We start from the raw sequence: 20,047 nt of genomic DNA on the forward strand, positions 1-20,047 counted from the left end.
TTTTACCGAAAAATATATAATGTTTGTAAAATATTGAAAGGATTGACGAAGGTAAGGCCAGCTTTTATTTGGCCCAAGAACTAATAGGAACTTAAAACCGAAGGGCAAAGAATACGCCATTTGGTTCCTGCAATTTAAAGGGGTCGATTTCAGAGAAGATTTCCAAGTGAAAACGTCTGCAGTCATTCCTGGCTATTGAGTATTACAAAGTGGCTCATGCAGAAGAATTATTGCTTGGTACCTTGGGCACAGTTGAAGTCTAGAAAACCTGGCTGACAGGTACAGGTGAAGTTTGCTTCAATGTCGCCCAGAACAACGTCGCATGTCCCTCCATTAGCACAGGGATTACTGAAGCATGGATCCTCTGAGGCAGAAACCACATACATTATTAGAGTAGAGCATAACAAAGGCCAGGCACTAGACTTTTCAAAGCGTAGCCATTGTAATTGGTTTGTATAAAGACTTGTGATTGACACTGATGCTACTTATCCAAAAAGTTGGGAAAAAAAGAGAACCTTTTTACATAAAAAGTTGAACAGTTTCACTTGGCTATGAAAAAAGATTTGGCTTGCTTACTTACCAATAGTTTTGTTTCATATAGAGAAAAACATAACTTTAATATTTTTACAAATTCTGTCCGTTTCATTGATAGGCAGAAATTATTTAACATATCTTACTTGGTACACTGGGAACAATTCAAGTCTACAAAGAGTCAAAAAAGAAATTTTCCAAGAGTCTGGGAGAATGAAATATTTTTGAGACTTTACTTTCTATGAGTATGGATTCAAGACAAACCAAATTAATCTATGTGATGTTCTTTTCAATCAAATATTTTTTTAAAAAGGTTTCCATTCAAAGTTTTCAGCAACAAACTTTAAACAACCTGGTTTTTTTCTTCTCAAATTTCAATGTCAAATTTTGAAGATATACTTGATCCATTGCTATTAACCATACAGAAATAAATGATGTTTTAGTATCAAACAGACGTGACTGGAGAGTGCATGCATACCCTCGCAACTTAATCCAGACCATCCGTGCACACAATCACACACATAAGCCGGCCCATTGTCCTGGCATGTTCCATTGTTCTGACAAGGGGTGGACAAGCATGGACTTTCAGCTGTGAGGGGTGATGAGACGTGAGACATATAATGTGGAGAAACAAGTGCAGACGGAACAAGAGGTGTGAAAACATTTCAGAAAGAATGGATTTTTTACGTTACAAATCAGGGTGAGGTTCTCACAAACGCAAGAGATGTACAAGAAAAAAATAAACGAGAAATTAAAAAGGTGGGGAACAAATTCAAATGTTAGGACTGCATGTGAGAGGTTATGACACTGCAAAAAAGGGAACCTGACAAGAAAACAACATCTTATGGGGTGAAGATGGTCGCATCATGTGTTGCTCGTTTAATTTCCAAAACTGCGTGTAGATCACACAGTTTAGGTGAAGATTTATGAAAGAAAAGCTAATGTTTCGGGTACTGTTTGATATGAGAAATTTGAGTATTTTGGAAAAGACGCAAACCTAAAATCCTGATGGAAATCTTTGAGGAATCATTTGAACGTGTCAAGAGTGGAAAAATTTAAGGTTTTTATAATTCATAATTAAGGACAAGTTTGGTTAATGCCAGGATGCCATACTAGTCATGTCATAAATCATTTAATAACAACATCAGAAAATCAGTGTTATTCAGGAAATCCTGGTATAGAGTACTTTGTAGACTAGGATGGCAGGGTAACTGGATACGACTGAAGTTGTATAATGGAAAGGAGGACAGTTTGGTGCATGAAAGAGGTGCATTAGACAAAAACTTTTGTTACCTATTTCGCAGTTTGTGCTCAGCCAACCGTCCGGGCAGGTGCACCCGTACCCAGGGTCTGTGTTTGTGCATGTGGCACCGTTCTGGCAAGGATCGCTCCGACATGCGTCCTCTGACAAAGGAGGCACGGTTGCAAACAAGATAAAAGAAAAGTTACAAGTTTTCAAAAGAACCTGGTAACCGCCTGATGACAAAAGCAGAAAGACTGGACTCCATTTCAACAACGATATATTAATTTAAGGTCCACACTAGAGCAAGTGTTAAGCCACATCCAAATGAACTATGACTTACATGTATATTGTTGTGATCAGTAAGCTGCATAGAACAGCCATAGCCATAACCAACAATGCCTACGTGTATACGGAAAACAACCTAACTGGCTGTAATTTGAAATGAAGATAAACGCATCAGTTACTGTACATAAACCAAAGCACAGCTCCACATTTTGGACAAGATGCCACGAAACGACTACCTGGCAAAATGGCTGCTATTTCGGGGTTCCTATTGTAAACAACTGTTTTAAAGTTGAACATGAAAGATACTCTGGTGACTTGTGACTCATTTTGTTAGATTTAGGACTTGTTGCCTTTGGCAATTTGTGTATCGATTCTTGCCTTCCGCATAGGTGTGTTACAAAGTTGACGTGCATTCTCAGACAAAAAATGGATGAACTCAATATTGCACCTCAGTAGAGCTGAGAAACTCAACATTGACTCAGCATTTCACAAAATCTCAAATTCAACATCAGGTGAATGCTTATGCATAGTTAATTAGTTATTGACATAAATTCATGCACTGTAATGCAATCAAATTAAGATGCAAGAAAGGTTTGAAGTTTGACGGTAGGTTACCTATTTCACAGTCGGTGCTTGTCCAGCCAGGAACACAGTTGCAGATGTAATTACTGAGACCGTCTAGAACACATGTGGCATTGTTTTGACAAGGGCTTGGCAAGCAGGGGTCGTCTGTTGGTAGAGTGAGGAATTCATCAATGGGGCTTTGCATGACAACCATATTACAGGACAGTTTTGTTGTTCCACAGGGAAACTTTCTTTGTGCATACCCAGTGGAACAAAGGCACTGGCCTCCAAGATGGCAGCCGTGCAAACCCTGTATTAAACGATTTCAAACATTTGCTCCCACATTTCAAACATTTGGGCTCATGGCAAATCCCTCATTCAATGTGGAATTCCTACAATTGAAGTTTCTTCTTAAGTTGTGTATGGCATGATGTATTTGGCTGCATCATCTAAACTTTTGAACTTCCAAAATAAACAGCACTTTCTACATTCCCCAGTGAGTATTTGAATGGAATAATTGAATCTCGGAAATGGCTTGTTCTTACCAGAATCGCAGACATCTCCAATCCACCCATCTGGGCATGTGCAGTTGAAGTCGGTGTCCCCCTCGTACACGCAAGTGCCACCATTTTGGCACGGATTGACAAAACACAGGTCCTCTGTATTACATCAACGTAAAATTGAAACTTCGAATTTTTGTTTTCTTCTAAAGCTAGTCATAAGTTTCACACGAGACTATTCTGAAGAAAATTGAAAGGAAAAACTGACCCTGAACATCCATTAAAGCTGAGAAGTTTCATGTAATGAGCTATACATGTTACTGCTCGGTACCCAAGAAGCATCGGATCCAGAGCCAAATCTAGTTTCAGCTGTTCAGATGTCACTCACCAATTTCGCAGTTGGTTCCCCGCCATCCCCCGGCACATGTACAATTGTAATCGCTGGTGCCCACCGGGTTGAAGCATGTAGCTCCGTTCATGCAAGGGTCATCCACAATGCAAGGATCAACTGCAAAAGCACAGGGGCAAAGCACGTTATTACAACTGACTAACAAACTTATAGCAATTTTTGAATTCAATTTAAAACAAGCAAGGACATCATATGGCCTTACATGATGCTGCAAAACTGCAGATACGGGATGCAAAATCAAAATATATTCCCCAATTGTTGGGTTCTTACAGAGATCTGGTTACTGTAAAAAAAACCTGTTGGCACTGTTCTTAGCTTCTCCTGATTGAGTAATCACGAAAAACATGAATTTGCTCGCTTTTATGAAACCACTCGATGGACACTTTGATACCACATTCAACGAGTACCACTGCAAGAGTTGCAGGGGTTGTGCACATTCAAATGAAAACTGACACTGAATGACACTGCTATTTGCACAATTGCAAGTATGCAAAATTCTTTACCTAATTTTTACAAGCAGGGGCCAACTTCACGCGATAAAACCTGTCACCTGTTTAGTGGGTCACTGGTCACGTGTCATTAATTATTTGGTATAACCAGAGGCAGGACCGTTGGTTATACCCACAGATTATATCACAGGTATGCACAGCTGTGAATCTTTAGACACAGAATGAGCACTGCAGGGCACACATAGATGCAGTAGGCAACATCACACGACTACAAAATTTGGGGCAAAACCAATCAAAAAAGGCCGGTAGCATATTGCCTTCTATAATGCTTCTAAACAAAATGAAATGAAATCTATTATCATCGATTAGAAATGTACACGACACACAAGATCGTCTGTTTAAGTAAGAACTAAATAAAACAGAACGTGAAAACTTCCGTAGTGTTACAGTCTTCCCTATGTACATTTTTCGAGCTTAAAAACTTTCCAGACAGCAGTTATCCACATTGCTTGCATTGGGTCCATGACAGAAACCTGGATGGTATGCCCTTAACAAGTCTTCATGTACTTACTAATTTCACAATTTTCACCAGAATAGCCATCTTCACAGGAACAGGAGTATCCGTCAACTTCCACGGTGCAATTTCCGCCGTTCTGGCAAGGTGCTGACAGGCACGTGTCAACTGCAGAAAGGAATCCGATTTCAAATGTAAAATGCACCCTACTAAAAAGAAATTCCACAGCAGCATTGCTCTTCTTTCACAACACGGTGACAAAATCAAGCAACCGTTAAAAGGTAGAACCACAAAGTGCAGAGAAAAATATAGCTGATAAGCAAATAAAAAAATTCAGTGAATGAATAACTAGAATGAAGGTATTCATCTATTCACTACACCAACCTGACCTCCGAAATGTGCCATAAGAGGACCATTAAACCCTACATACTATGGGCAGTCAATTACACCAGACCACAATTACAGATAGAACCGCTTGAGAATGTGAGTTCCACAACTTTTTCCAAGTTTCAAGCTTTTGGACTACACCTGCAGTTATGTGCCTGCAGTTCAGTCTTTGATAATAATTACTGCAGGTAATTCATTAATTTCAATTTACAGTTTTGGAGTCTCTACCCGATAGGCTTGTTTATTATTTATTACAATCTAGATATGTTTACTTGGGGGCTGGGGAAATGGACTAAATTCTAAATCTATTTAATACTTTCATTTTAAATCTTTGATAAATTCAATGAATCGTTGCATCGGATCCTTATGTGAGATATGTCCACTGAAAACATTTTTCTTCTCTATTGAGGAACAATCTCAAGACAAATTTGACGCTTCTGCCACCAGATCTACATTTCAATTTACCAATATCACAGTTGGTGCCAATCCAACCCACAGCACACGTGCAGTTGTACAAACCGGTGTCCGGATTGACGCACGTCGCTCCATTCTTGCAAGGAGCTTGGATCAGGCAGGGATCACCCACTGGAGGAGAGAAGGGAGTTCATACACACAAACAAACCATGCAGTGCAAAAACCGCAAAGCCAATGGTGCAAATGCATAAAGCGCATATCCTTGTTACGTATTTGGTTTAGTTTTCATTCCTTTTGTGATCGGTGTACACTTTTGGTCTTTATTCGTGACACACATGTACCCCAAAAATTATGTTTTTAATACTGGGTAAATACATTCTTTAAAAATCCAAGTTGCTTCTGGAGCTCAAATAGGGAACCATTTTTGCCCTATTTTCTTAGTTTTTTAAGTGATTCTCATGCTTCCTTGTTTATCTCACTGCAAATTTATATGTCTCTGAAAGTTTGCATTTAAACTTTGCACTTAATCCCGATAAAAAGGAGAAAAATCACTGCAGCAACTTCAAGCAATCACAGCACACATCCCAAAAGTAAGGAGTTTTTAGTCAGTTTTTCACTTCGTCAGAATGGACTGCCTCAAAAACTGAACTTGAACTAATGAACTTTACAAAATGTAAGTTGGCCTGATAAAAATGCAATTATCTTCAAAAATGAACGATGTGGGCCCATGTGTGTTCTTAGTAATGGAGAGCGTACCGATGCTGCAGGTGTCTCCCACCCAGCCTTCCTGACAGGTGCAGATGTACATGGTCGGTTCTCCGGTGCACATCGCTCCGTTCTGGCAGGGACTGCTCAGGCACGGATCCTCTGAAGAAGCGGCATTGAGAGACAACATTCAACAAGAAACAATGTGAAGTCAAAATCGTCTATAATGGGGTTTTCATGAAGTGTCTGCACATAACGTGGTTCAGGTCATGATGATGGTAATGATTGAAGAAATCATGGCTCTGTTTCACAGGGCTGTTAAGCATGGAACCAATCACGAACCATGTGACGTTTCAGCTACACATTTAATACACTAGCGCTAGCTGGTTCACGACCTGATTGGTCCCTAGTGCGCCAAGAAACATGGCATAACAGTTTGCACTCTCTGCAACAAAAGGTGACGGTTTACCGGCTTCACAGTTGGTGCCCACCCATCCGCTGAGGCACAGGCAGTAGTACTCAGTGTCGTTATTGCGGCACACTCCATTCAAACCACACGGGTTACTCTCACACGGATTGGCTGAAAAGAGGTCAACGCAAACAGGTGCAGAGAAAACATGCAACAGGTGCAGGCACACGGCATAATGACTCCACTGAGGACTGTATATGTAAAAGGTCAGATGTCAAAGGTTGCAACGGTTTAATTTTTGCATCTAACACTTTGGATCTGCTTAGTAAAACGTACCAGGTAGACAGCAATACAACTATTCCCTGGTTAAAAAATTGATACGACAAATGCGAAATGTCCAAAATTAGATTCAGTCACTACTTAGGAATTTTGATTCTGTACACTTTACTGGCTTAAATTTTCTTACATGGCTGTCCTTGAACAATTAAAAAATCTATCAGAAAAGCTGAATAACACTGTTTAAACATGATTATCTATTGAAGAAACTTAATTGAAGAGGGTACACGACTTTTGGTTATTTGGAAGAATTCTCCTGGGCCAACCTCAAAACCTTTATGCACTTTATAAAGCCGTATAATTTTATGTTATAATCTTGGAAAGTGAAATACAGATTGAAAAACTTACTTAATTTGAGACAAAGATGGGTAACAAATCACATCTAACTATTTGGAACCTTCTTGACGTCTAAACTATTTTCTTTCAGAAAGAAAAATTACCAATATCACACTCGGCCCCATTCCAGCCGACGTTACATGAGCATACGTAACCAGTCCCAGTCGTGGTAGGAGTGCAGTCGCCGTTTGAGTTGCAAGGATTAGCAAGGCAAGCATTCTCTGTGTGTTTGATGTGCAAATGTTAGTTAGGAGAGAGAGAGAGAAATGGTGCATGAAATAGTCACAGGGATTTTTAGTGGCTGCCACACGACAGAAGTACAAAACAGTGGCTGCAAAATACATGTTCATCCGTGTACAACACACAAAGTGTATGAGTGCATTCAAAGTCAGAGATCTTCACACATGCAAACATTACAAATAAAAATGGTATAACAAAGCAATGAATATTCTTGAAAACCAGTCAACGTTGGGATAAGGAATCCGACAGTTTTTTATCTTCAGATATCTAATGAGTGATGCAATCTGCAATAACCAATCCCACTCGGAAAATATGAGGCTTCAGAAATGGTCCATTCCAAACAGAAGTAGAAATTTGGTCACACTAATGCCGACATCACTGCTAATTGCAATCACTGTTAATTGCAATTTCCTAACAAATAGAAGTTTTTCAAACATGAGAAGTGAATGTTTGAAAAAAGAAGTTCAAAGCAATGGTGGTACTTCTATTTCTAATGCACTTGTTTCAAAAACCTCTTAAGGATTATCTACAGGTCAGTAACTGCTTGGAAATGCCCAAAGGATCTTTATAAAATCAGTTGTTTCTACATGTATATCTTAGAAACAATTTAAAGTTCTAATTTTTTTAGCAGCTACTCACTCTTGATATTCTGCCTTTATTTCACTAAAATCTCATTTGTTGCCATGTATGATAAGATCTTTGATTTGCCTCGGTTCGGTGTCGCTTGGAATCTTTGAGGGGGGAGATTCTTTGAGGGATGGTCTTACCTACTGAGCAAGTGGTTCCCAACCACTCAGTTGGACAGTCACAAGTAAAGAATGAGGCATCGTTGGCGTCGGTGCAGACCCCACCATTCTGGCAGGGGTCACTATTGCAGGGGCCTGGAGGGACAGACGAATATTATATATTATGCATTCAAATTTGCATATTTATGAGCAAAAGCATGATTTCACCCACAGCAGAAACCTCAACGTCATGGCTATTTCGGCAGTGAGATTTTTCATGAAAAGGTACATTTTGCTCTTGTAAATTGACGATTCACTGTTGTTTTAATTCATTTCAGCAAGCCTGCAAGCAAAGCTTTCTCCCAATTGTTTTCAAAGAGCAATTCTGGAATCACAATTTGAACAGTACCCCCCCCAAAAAAATGGACAGCGTCTTCCTGCAATTACGTCACAACAACAGCGCCCTCATTTGTCAGGAAAAGCATGGAAATTTCAAATGCACTTTTCACCAAGTGCAACCAAAGAGGTGCCAGATAGTCTTCCTACATTCGAGAGGAGCAGAAAGTCGCATAAAACAAATCCGCAAGTAAAATTTGCATTATGGATCCCTTAACCCAGGGCCCCATGGCAAGGTTGTTAGGAACCTTCCCGAATCCTTCAAAACCAAACTACAGAAGGTACATGTAAGAAACCTGATTTGTGACAAATTTTTTTTTCAGCAGGCAAAAAAATGCCGATGAATGACACCTTGTCCATAGGTTGGATTTATTTCAAGATTCCAAAGGGGGGGGCATGGATTTTCTCAGGGGGGGGGGTTGGAGGGCATCTGTTCGCCCTCCTTCCTTCCCCATGTATTACGCCACGGGCCTTTAGGTACAACTCTCCCTGCGTACAACTTCTCTGTGATTTCATACATGTTCAAGTTCACCCATCACTGCTGGTGTATCAATTTAGTTAGGATTCTATGGGGCAGCACAGGGTAGCCATCACCTGGTCCTGCCTCCTGCGATACGGCTCAGAATTTTGATCAGAAGAGGCAGCGGTGGAGAGCCGTAACAAGTGTTTGATATTTGTGCATGCCGTAGTCTCACATGGAGGCTACAACATAAACCCCTGCAAATATTTCTTGTAGGGGTTTTCTTGAAGATATACCCCATATACATATTTGCAATGGACACTGTAATGATAAACATGATCAAGCCAAAAGTGCCAAAGTTTTTGTAAAAGAGATATTGAGCCTTTTCATGCAACAGCGTCATCAGAAGGGCGTATCGTTCCTTGAAACATCATTAATTGATTTTTATCAACACCATTAAACCCTACTAAATTCTACAGTATTCGAATATCAACTGGACTTTTGGTTAAGCAATGTATTGCTGTGACAGAATAAAATCACAGCGAACCTGATTTTTAAGTTCGTGAATCTAGCTTTAAAAACGTTTTGCAAGCTAATGGCCACCAGGATGGCCTTTAGTTCAACACTGGCTTCATATTTATGTGTTTCACATTCTTATGAAAACCTCAATTGCAAGAATATCGTGATTTGTTTTGCACGAAGAGAGGAAATAAAACAAATTTTCACTGTTCGAAAAAGGCTACTGGCTATTGCCTACATAGGATCACTGACTCACAAAATAATCCATCAAACTTCAAATTTCCATCACAAAAGCTCACTGGCATTCCAGTGTTCCGACCCTGAACAATAGGCAAAACTAAGTTGAGAAAGGAAACATATGTGGTAACTGCCAAAACAGTTGCGAGAACCAGCTATGCAACCGTACAACGGAGCTTGGTTCCAAAATGGTCGACTAGATAAGTCCAACTGTCCATCATTTGAGTGACATCAGTCATTGCTAAACTTGCCCAAGGGTAAGCGGTCATTTTTGGGGTTGGACTTACCCTCGGTGCAGACGTCTCCTCGCCATGAGTTGATGCAGCTACACGTGAAAAATGTCTGGAAGTTGTTGCAGATGCCTCCATTTTGGCACGGGGTACTCAGACAAGGGTTACCTGTTAGTAATTGCATTTAATAGCATTTTGTCAGAAATCCTAAATTGGGCGAAACTGTCGAGTTCGGCGGAGCAGCATAACTTAAACGGTGCTGCTGTAGGCCTAATGTTCTAGCGCTCTGTGGTTGTAGCTGCATGTCGTTAAGAAGGATTAAAAGGTAATAGAGAAAATGGAAGATACTCACCAACTTCACAGGTTAAACCGCTCCACTGTGTCGGACAGGCACAGGTAAAAGCTCCTCCAAAATTGGAACAAGTGCCTCCATTTTTGCAAGGCTCACTGGCACAATTGTCTGCCTGGAATTCTGGGGTTAAAGACGCAGCCATCGGTCAAAAAGTATGAAAGAGCATTTTCAAATTGTTGTTTCCCAGATGTAAAATATCAAGAAAGATGGCCCTGTTTTCGCTCATCTTAAATGGCTTTGTGTGCGAATTATTTGAAGTCAATGAAATCTTCGGCATGATTTCCAACCAACAATTCCCCATAATAAGAAACTTCATCGAGATTGAGTTCTGACGGCGGAGCAACCAAGATTTAAATGCCGCGGCAAGAAGCAAGAATATAATGAACTTTGTTCTCATACACGGTAATTTAATTATATGGCTGCGAAAAAAAACTTTAGGCCTACTTCACTTTGCACTTTTTCAGAGAATAGTTTTTATAGGTTTGTACAAAAGTCAAACATTGCTGATACCAGTACTTTTGGAATGTCACTGACGTAATTACAGAATATTTGGAGGATCATTTTCTGAAAATGTAGCATTCTCATGGCACACAGATCGCATCACGACTAAAAGATGCAGGGTTGGGGGATTTCAGGCTGAGGAATTTTGCAAGAGGTAGCCCCCTTCCTTGCGTGCTCGCCCTCTTCTTTGTCAAAATTCACCGGGTTGCGTCAACCCGAGTCCCCCTCGAAGAAACAGCGCCAAAACAACGTCACAATGATAACAGGCTTTCGTGGATGACCTAAAGTACCACAGTGAAGATGACGTCGACAACTTTAACCACCATAATGGATACAAATCAACACTTTTTTTCATTCGGAGATAAATATCTCCAATTTGTCAAAATAAACTTTCGATCTAAAATGATTAAAGAAATCGACTGCACAATTTAATTTTCAATGGAAACTTGGAAACAAGTCAAATGACGAAAAATCAATCTTACAGGAAAGAAATGAGTTAGTACTCGATTTTCGAGAGTCCAAATTTTAACCTTCTAAATTCCCTACTTAAGTATGACACAGGACAGCTCATTTCAATCTGTTATCCTTGCAGCACATCGAGCTGAAAATGGCGAAATTTGTTATTCCTTGACTGTGTCAAAGTGAAGACTTACCCACGGAACAGTCAATCCCGATCCAGCCGTCGGGACACTCACAGGTATAAAAACCGACCATGGTTTGGCACGTTCCACCATTCAGGCAGGGGAAACTCTCGCAAGGTCCCTCCTCTGGAAAATAATAATTACATTTATGGGTCAGCATTTTGGATATTAGAAATACTTTACTACATCTGAGACAATCTTCAAACAGTTCTAAAGTACATTGTACTCGCGTCCTGATGAAAAAAATTATTAAATGGATTTTACCTCCTATAGCCCAATATTTGGGAAGAAAATGACTTGTATTATGTTTAAAACTGAAACTAAATTTATTTAATTAAAAAAAAAATAGTGTTACGCAGGCAAAACGCTCGGACATATTAATCATTATGAGATGAAAAACATTTAAAGATGTAATTTTTTTGTCGGACGTTTGCTAAATATGCAATGAATGTTCTTACTGGTAAGATTTGTATATTTTACTAACATCACAGCTACAATAAGGCAGCCGTTAATTACTCGGCCCAAATCTAATATCAAGTTGTATGGGCGAATCGGACAAGCCGTCTCCACACGTATTTCTTGCAAACCTTTCATGTGGCTCACGCACATCACACGCTGCGATAAAGTCTCTGAACACAGATTGCCGTGGAAATTATCCCAAAAAATTACATTTCACAGATTGTCGCCTTTAACAATTCATCACATAGTTAATATTTCACTAAACAGGCTTCCTTATTTTGTTCTGTAGGCTTGATTTATTTACTGGATACCGAGTAAATTTCAATTGCACGATATAACCATAAAATAGCTCCGGGTTTTACTTGTATCACTAAACTAAAATCACATCTTACTCATTAAACTGGATTCTAATGATCAGCGAGAATATGTTAAAAATTCGAGTGGGTTAGAAAAGTATCTGACTCGTTGTTTCAGGAGAAATTTAATTATATGTAAATCCCTGCTAAATTTGCGTTAAGAGCAACTCACCCACTTCACAATTTGTACTGGTCCAGCCGCTGGCACATTGGCATGTGTAATCGCTTATCCCGCTCTGGGGAAAGCACGTTCCACCATTCTGACAGGGGTCACTGGAACATGCAGTTACCTCTTTAAAAATATTTTTAAACATCACCATTAAATAAGTGTACACAGGTTGAATGGATAACTGTAAACGGATACATAATTATATGATGACTGACTGATCAATGTCCAAGATGGACGTTAAGGTGACATGCAGAATTCGGACATTCCGGTTCTCGGCGCGGGTTAAAGCTTGATTCGAAAAACCAACCATTTTAATTTGAATCGCCCTCTGCAGCCGCTGATCAATTAGGTGCACAAAATGCTTTATAATACGTGCATGATGCGTGCACCAAAATTCCACATTTGGCCAGGTATAATTGCAGCCCAGGTCCCTGACATGGTGGGTCCACCGCAGACCATAAAACATCACTAATTTTGAGAAAGGCAGTTCAGATTCTGGTAATCTATCATCATTCAATGAAGAATAAAAACAAAACTTTACACTTTGTCTCAAATGTAAGTTGGAAAAATAAGAGACAAACGAACAAATCAGAACCTGAGTTGCCCTTTTAAAATTTTAAATATTATTAACATTTGCGCAGTCGATATCAGCTAATGCATCTTCCCCTATCGTTTCAACAACTTGGGCGGAAGAAAATTTGGTCACAGTTTTACCCCGGAAAGTTTCTCTGTTTTAACCCTTTTTAAACTCGCATCTTCCATTTCCTTACCATCTTCGCAGGTTGTCCCTTCGAATCCATCGGCGCACGTGCAGATGAAGAAGGTAGGAAGGCTGACAAACCCAAGGCATGTGGCGCCGTTCTTGCATGGCCCACTATCGCACGCATCTGAGATGAGAGAACGGGACATAGTTGGTTTGGGTTGCGATGATCGGTTTATACCCAGCAAGAAATGAGACCGAGGGGTACCCCCCCCCACATGTCCAATCCCTATACACATTCCAGACTATTGTTACTTAATTAACACATTCCCCCAAGATGTCTGAAAGGAATTCCCCAGATTCCTGCGAGACAATGACCAACACAAAGCAGGGGGGTTCTCTCCGTCTCATACCTTGCTGCATATGGATCAGTTTGGGTTAGCCTTTTGGTCGGTTATGTCTCACCTTTTCAGGTGCAGATCCAAAGGGGGTAGTGGATCAACCACCCTTCCACTGCCACAGGGGCTTGCGTCTAAAGGTTTAAAGTATAACCCATTTGGGGGTCCTTATTCCATTCGTTCGAATGACAACAAATATTAAATGGCTTCACCAACAGCGACAACTACATGTTGTAATCCCGCCCCCAAAACGAACGAACCCCCCCCGTAAAACAAACAAAAAAAGGATCCACCATTGATTTCCCTGATGCTGGATTGTTGGCTACACGACGGGTACTTCGTTTATTTCAGCTCGTTTGGATAAGCTGGCGCTTCAGGGGTGGATCCAGGAATTTTCGGGAGGGATCAGACCGAAGATTTGTACCGGTATGTCGTGTTCCTTTATGTTCTTCTTATTCTTGACGAAAGCCCATTAGTGCCATGGCAAGTACATGTTCATAATTCGTTATTAGGCTACGGATTATTAATTCCTTACTTACGGATTATTTATTTCGTTATTACGGATTATTGTATTTCGTTACTACAAATAATTAATTCGTTGCTTACGGATTATTTATTTCGCTATTATGGATTATTTTATTTCGTTATTACGGATTATTAATTGTTATTACTGATTAATAATCCGTTATTACGGATTATTAATTCGTTACTTACGGATTATATATTTCGTTATTACGGATTATTTTATTTCGTTATTACGGATTATTCATTTGTTATTACGGAATATTTTATTTCGTTATTATGGATTATTAATTCGTTATTACGGATTGTTTATTTGATCTGATGCACTTTCAGTAAATGTTATCAATGTGACATTTACTCAATTGACAGGTTTGGAAAGAAAACAATCAATCACACATGTGGAAATGTGCTGGAGGTGCCCTCAACATATGAAAGTTTTGTTGATTAACGACGAGAATTCAACGCAATCTTACAAGGTGGGGTGATGGATGTTAATAAGATTATCAAAGTATATCGTGTAGGACATCGCCGAGAGAAAAGAATGTACACTACTTGTTGCAGTTTTTGTGATCCCAAATCTTTAATTTAGTGGTTTATATTTGTAAAAGAGCATTTATAAATATTGCTTATACAGAGTGGTTGTTGTTAAAAGCAATACTACGTTCACCATTGTTTATCAAGTGTTTACATGCCTTTAATCGTAACCTTGATGATCTGACTTGTACAAGTCTCATAAGGAGCAGTTTTATTGTAAATGGCTTCTCAAAATAAAATGAGGGTATGTTTCAAAGATTCCAAATTAGGAAATATGGATTAATGATAACTGTTACTGTATTCAAACGGTATTTGAGGGAAAGAGAAAAGTACTTAGAAATCGACGTATGTACTTTTGGTGATCTTCAAAATGTGCCTAGTATTCAAAGTCTTTCCGAAAAGACACAGATTTCAAAATAGAAATTAAAACTTGTCCCTGTGTTTCAAACTGATGTCAGTGCAAAACAAAGATAGACAAGTCTGTGTTTTTTGTGTATGCAGTGGGTACTAAAAATGTTTGCCAAGTCCGTTCAAACATGGTTCAGGTTTGTTTCCAGTGTCCTGATGTTGGGGTTGAAACTAGATTTCATTTGAAGATTGGGAAAGGTGCTTCCTTTCTGGAAAATAGCGGGTATAGTGTCCAAGGGGGTCTAAGAAAAATACAAGTTTGTTTTGCACATTTGAAATTGCACTGATTTGAACTTGAAGAAAAATCTAGGATTTTCCTCAGTCGTAATTATAATGTGGCAAAATAAATTTACATATTTAAATGTTGCATTCAGAAAGAAAACGTGATGCAAGTTGGATATGCAAACCTCATTGGGAAATACTGATATTCGCTGTAGCATGCAGATTGCCAGAAAGTTAGTACGGGTAAACAAAACCCAAAGCAGAGCGACTGAAGTAGCAATGTGGTTTTGCTACAAACACCAACAATAGGACCAGGAACCAACAGGTAAGCTGTCACGAAGTCAGCGATCCGGAGCGACAGTCTAAAAAGCTGAATAAAAGTTCACAGAAAATGGGGAGACTCAACACGATCGTTTCCATGGCGAGAGCGCAAACAATTAACGTCAGCCTGTTTCTACTGCGCTGTTTTGACTGCTGGTTGAGGTACGTTGGTCCGCTTCGCGCCTAGGAAAGTCTTCCAATCTTTACGGGAACTTTTGGAAGCAAGTCCATTCATCAGTAGACGCGACTGTATTTGAAATCCCATTGTCGAAGTCCCTCACATTCTGTCGGGATTGTCAATTTAATTACTGGTAAATTTTCTGACGAGTGCGTACTTTTTGTGACAACCCAGCGCGTGCGCCAAAAACGTTGGTAAAGAGCTTGTGCACACATGGACCATGCCTGACGCAGATTAAAGCTGCCATGACAGATAACTGTTGAATTGGTGACCATGTCCCCTGTAGTGTCAAACAGCAGGCAGCCGTCAGAGTTTAAATATCTTTTTTGCACGACCAATGTCGTCATGAACTGTCTTATGCCGACACATTTAAACCAAGTTTTTGGGGAGCAAAGGGAAGTTTTTTTATGAAAAGGATGGCCCCATTTTATCATCCATGAAGAAATTCTCACTGCCTCTCATCCGAAAGGTGACTTCACCGTTTTGCACCAGTAAAAAGTCTTTCAAACAATGATTGCTCACACAATCTCTATATGGTATTAACATTTTGAGCCTGAAATATATAGGTTTACACCTATGGACATGTCCGTAACCATTTATATCAGAATGCTTTCCCGTTATTAAAGTTGTCTCACGATCGATAGCATTACAAAATGGTCGTTACAAAAGCAAGATCTCTCGAGCGAACATGGACAATAGACAAGGACAAGAAAATAACAGGACTCGAAATGCTCATTTCCACAGCGAGTCATGTTCGAAGCAAACTTGTCAAGAGCAGCACCTGTGGCAAATAGTTTTAATGTTGCGTTCTCGCGGTGTGCGATATTGTTGTAACCTTTTCGCTAATTGCGTAATTCCAGAAGCACACAAGCTCACGGAGAAGGGGGTTCCTTCGGAGAACCCTGGATCAGCACAGAAGTGGATTGCACGTCAAAATCAGTTTAGCTGTCAAAGTGCCAGGCAGTGAAAGCTTAGCCGCGCTCAGCACGTTACTTGTTCTCGTAAGCACATAAATTTGACGTGAACAATCTTCAGCTTGTGGAAGATTGGTGCAATTTTGTTCGGACTGGATGACTGAAGTCCGGATAGGTCATTTAAACTTCTAATATATAACCAGGGCTTTCGAGAAAGACCGCAAACTCGTGAATGTATCACGACTCTGCGGTTCTATACCACTTACGCAAAGTTGAAGGAAGCATGCTTTCATCATAACGAAACTCACCCGAGTTTAAATTGTGAAATACTTCTAATCATACATAGATATAATTTCTTCTCAGCTTTGTGATTTTATACATAAAGGATTTCTTTAAGACTGTATCTTTTGCAAGGGCGTTTTGGGGCTTTTCGGGGAGCGACGTTTCCAAGCAGATTGATGATTATCGTCGTCTTCCTTCTTTTTTTCCTTTGCCTCCTCCAGTCTTCTTATTTGTGGTCAATCGTATCATTGCGACGCCCAATGATATGATTTACACTAGAAAGAATTCCATATACATATACGGACGCCATTTCGACATTAGGGTTTACTAACACCATAAGCCACGTTGGCCTGCTAGAAACATCAATATATCGATGGACAGCACCTCACAAACTACAGTAAATTGATATCAAGACAGGTGTAAGCTTTCTTAATTACAGCCATTTCTTTAGATGCACCAAACAGGGACAGAGTTTAGCTGGTCTTTTTACGATACTATCCTTTCAAAATATTGGTGTTTCCGTCTATTTCCTTCCTGCACGGTATTTCTAAATATTGTACAAATAGTGTCTCTTACTGTCGAACACAAAGTTCATTTTGGGATCTCCGTGAAATCACAACTACAGACTTGTGATGGCTTTCATCGTGATCGTCACAAATCACGGTCAGATTCACCACCATATCACCATCACATACACGCAGGCCTACCACCTCAACACATTCCCAAATCAGTTGTAGTAATAAACCTTCGCCATTATGGATTCAATCATTTATGTTTTGATGTAAAGCAACAGTTCTTGAGGGGGGGGACGTTGATCTTTTTGAAAAGCATCATGGCTTCTTTAAATGTTCTTTTTTTCTACTAAGCTGTCTTAACACAATCTTTTGCTCATAGCATTTAGAGTAAATTTTTGAATGTAATAACGGTCATTATTCTAGTTGCTACATTTATATCATGAACATGTATTTAGAATTCACATGGTTTACCACAAAGCTTAGAGAGTTTGTCAGCATTTGATTTAATATGCAACGTTTCAGTACACCATGATGGATATAAACATGCTACTCTTTACGGATATGACTTGACATGTCCTACTGAAAACGTGTACTTACTCTGCGCTTGACTTCCAACGACTATGAGAACCAACACACCAAACGTATGCATCCAGAACATTTTGACGAATTTCCAGAAGCTCCTCTGGCCTCGACTCTACCTTCCTCGATGAGAATCCAGTGTATATATCATCCCTTAGAGGGCTGTCAAAATTGGATCAGGTAATCCAGAATGTGTACACTCCGCTTTCGAAAATGATTGGTATTTGGAATGCCCCTTTGAACAAGTGAGCCGATTTATGTTTTTTTGAATTGAGTTAACCGGGAGGTCGGCTATTGTTCGTCATCACAATAGTTGCATGGCAAGCGAAGCCAAAGTGCCGTACACGTCGTGCCACCCGACCGTTGAGTCAGCCGTTTACTCGGTAGAGATTTGCATGTGAAAGTGGCTCCACCGTTAGCTGAGCAAACACAATCGAAGGGACTTCTCATGTTGCATTAAACATGCGGCGTCTTGGAGTTATGTCACTCAATTTCCTTGTCATTGTCGTGATGTTGGGCCTGGTCAAAGCGTCAACTCCTTAGTAGTCCTTGTTATCAAACAATCTTCCTCAAGGAGTTTAAGCAGACTTTGCCATTTGAGTTTACGGGGTTGCCACTTTCATTTTGAACAAGTTGATCTCTGAATCTTACTCCGAACAATTCCTCAAAATATAGCAACATAAATTCCACTGATTTGGGGTTCATCCTAGATTTATGTTGCCTTGCTATTATTAACAGGTGCCATTTATAAAAATGGAAATCCGAGATTAAAAAAGCCTTAAAAAATTGACTGGAAATTTTCAGCACCAAATAAAATAAAATGAACAAAAAATTAATAAAATGAACACGGTGTGAACGATTTTCATACAATCATTTAAAATCTTGACATGATCATGTATAGGGCAGTCTGAAGTTTGATGTCAGAGAAAGCAACAATGTTACCGCTAAACCGGGAGCAGGGGTAACCAAGTGTTGAAGTTGATTTGTTATAACTATTTAAACAAGGGGTTTTCGATGCACATCCTCCTAGAGTTGTAATGGCTGGAGTCAATGACTCGACTCGAGTCACAATTTTTGGCGACTCGACTCGTCCTGACGGGTAAATGACTCGACTAGAGTCTCTGCGACCAAATGACTCGAATACAAACTTATAAGACTCGAGTCTCAAAACAATTAACAGCAAAATTTTAGTTGGCTAGATAGGGATTGTTACCTTAATTTTTTAGTATGTCTAAATGAAAATAAAAATTCCAAAAATGACTTAAATGTAGTTGTGTTCTTATTGTATTTTGTTCAAACATTTGTGACTCAAATTGACTCTAGCTCGGTACTTGACTCGACTCGACTACACAAAGTGACTCGACTGGACTTTTTGACCTAAGGACACAGCTCGAGATCACAATGTCAAAATGACCAAAGTTTGTGACTCGTTAAACACTGCATCCTCCTGAAAGTATGAATATGAAAAGAAATGTGTTTTTCATATGTACAAGTTGTATTTAATTCTTCAATGTATTTAAATATAGATTATGAATGATGCACAGGGTAGAAACGATGTAAACATCGATCATGTCACCGCAGGGCGGTAACAAACATCTTAAGCCGTCCCGTTGTGCAGTGACTCAGCGACCGTGGGCATGACAGATGACTTAAAGAACTTGGGTGGGTCCAACCTTTCTTTCCGACAAGACGAGACATGGCTGTCGTTTATCGATTAAAAAGGCCTCAACTTCCGTGACTTATGCGTGGTCAACGACGTTTTATACAGTTATCTTCGTGTGAATGGTACATATCAATATCGATAAGTTGAATTGGTAATTGATATGCAGCGACGCTACAAAACACCCAAGGCCGAGTTCCAAACCGTCGACTACATGATTCAAACCATAGAGCTATCCTTCGGTTAAACTATATGTCTAACTAAAGTCATTAGGCCTACTCGAACTAAAAGGACCATCTTCGGTTGTTGTTTTGATTTTTAATGGCGCTTTCAGCCACTCGGACTTTTTGCGCCAGCAACTATACGTTTATTCATAACCTTTATTAATCAGCATCACATTATGGAGTTTGGAAGAAGGTCCAGTTTTAGTTTTAGAGGCAGAAGAAA

General features: G+C 39.7%; 1 protein-coding gene across 1 annotated transcript in view; it reads right to left on the minus strand.

The window, feature by feature from the left end:
• The window catches only part of LOC110978729 (uncharacterized), a 60,921-nt gene extending 42,664 nt beyond the window's left edge, over positions 1-18,257 (minus strand). Inside the window, 18 exon segments of the mRNA XM_087148430.1 lie at positions 242-364; positions 1,010-1,120; positions 1,825-1,935; positions 2,675-2,788; positions 3,169-3,282; positions 3,512-3,631; positions 4,553-4,663; positions 5,348-5,467; positions 6,053-6,163; positions 6,471-6,581; positions 7,187-7,303; positions 8,090-8,203; positions 9,947-10,057; positions 10,242-10,361; positions 11,396-11,509; positions 12,371-12,490; positions 13,138-13,254; positions 17,959-18,257. Of these exon segments, the coding sequence (XP_087004556.1) occupies positions 242-364; positions 1,010-1,120; positions 1,825-1,935; positions 2,675-2,788; positions 3,169-3,282; positions 3,512-3,631; positions 4,553-4,663; positions 5,348-5,467; positions 6,053-6,163; positions 6,471-6,581; positions 7,187-7,303; positions 8,090-8,203; positions 9,947-10,057; positions 10,242-10,361; positions 11,396-11,509; positions 12,371-12,490; positions 13,138-13,254; positions 17,959-18,019 (2,020 nt within the window). The 5' untranslated portion in view covers positions 18,020-18,257.
• Positions 18,258-20,047: the final 1,790 nt, after the last annotated feature.

This window comes from Acanthaster planci, linkage group LG18, assembly GCF_054643075.1.
Source record: "Acanthaster planci isolate LZ-2023a linkage group LG18, COTS_SCS, whole genome shotgun sequence".
Lineage (NCBI taxonomy): Eukaryota > Metazoa > Echinodermata > Asteroidea > Valvatida > Acanthasteridae > Acanthaster > Acanthaster planci.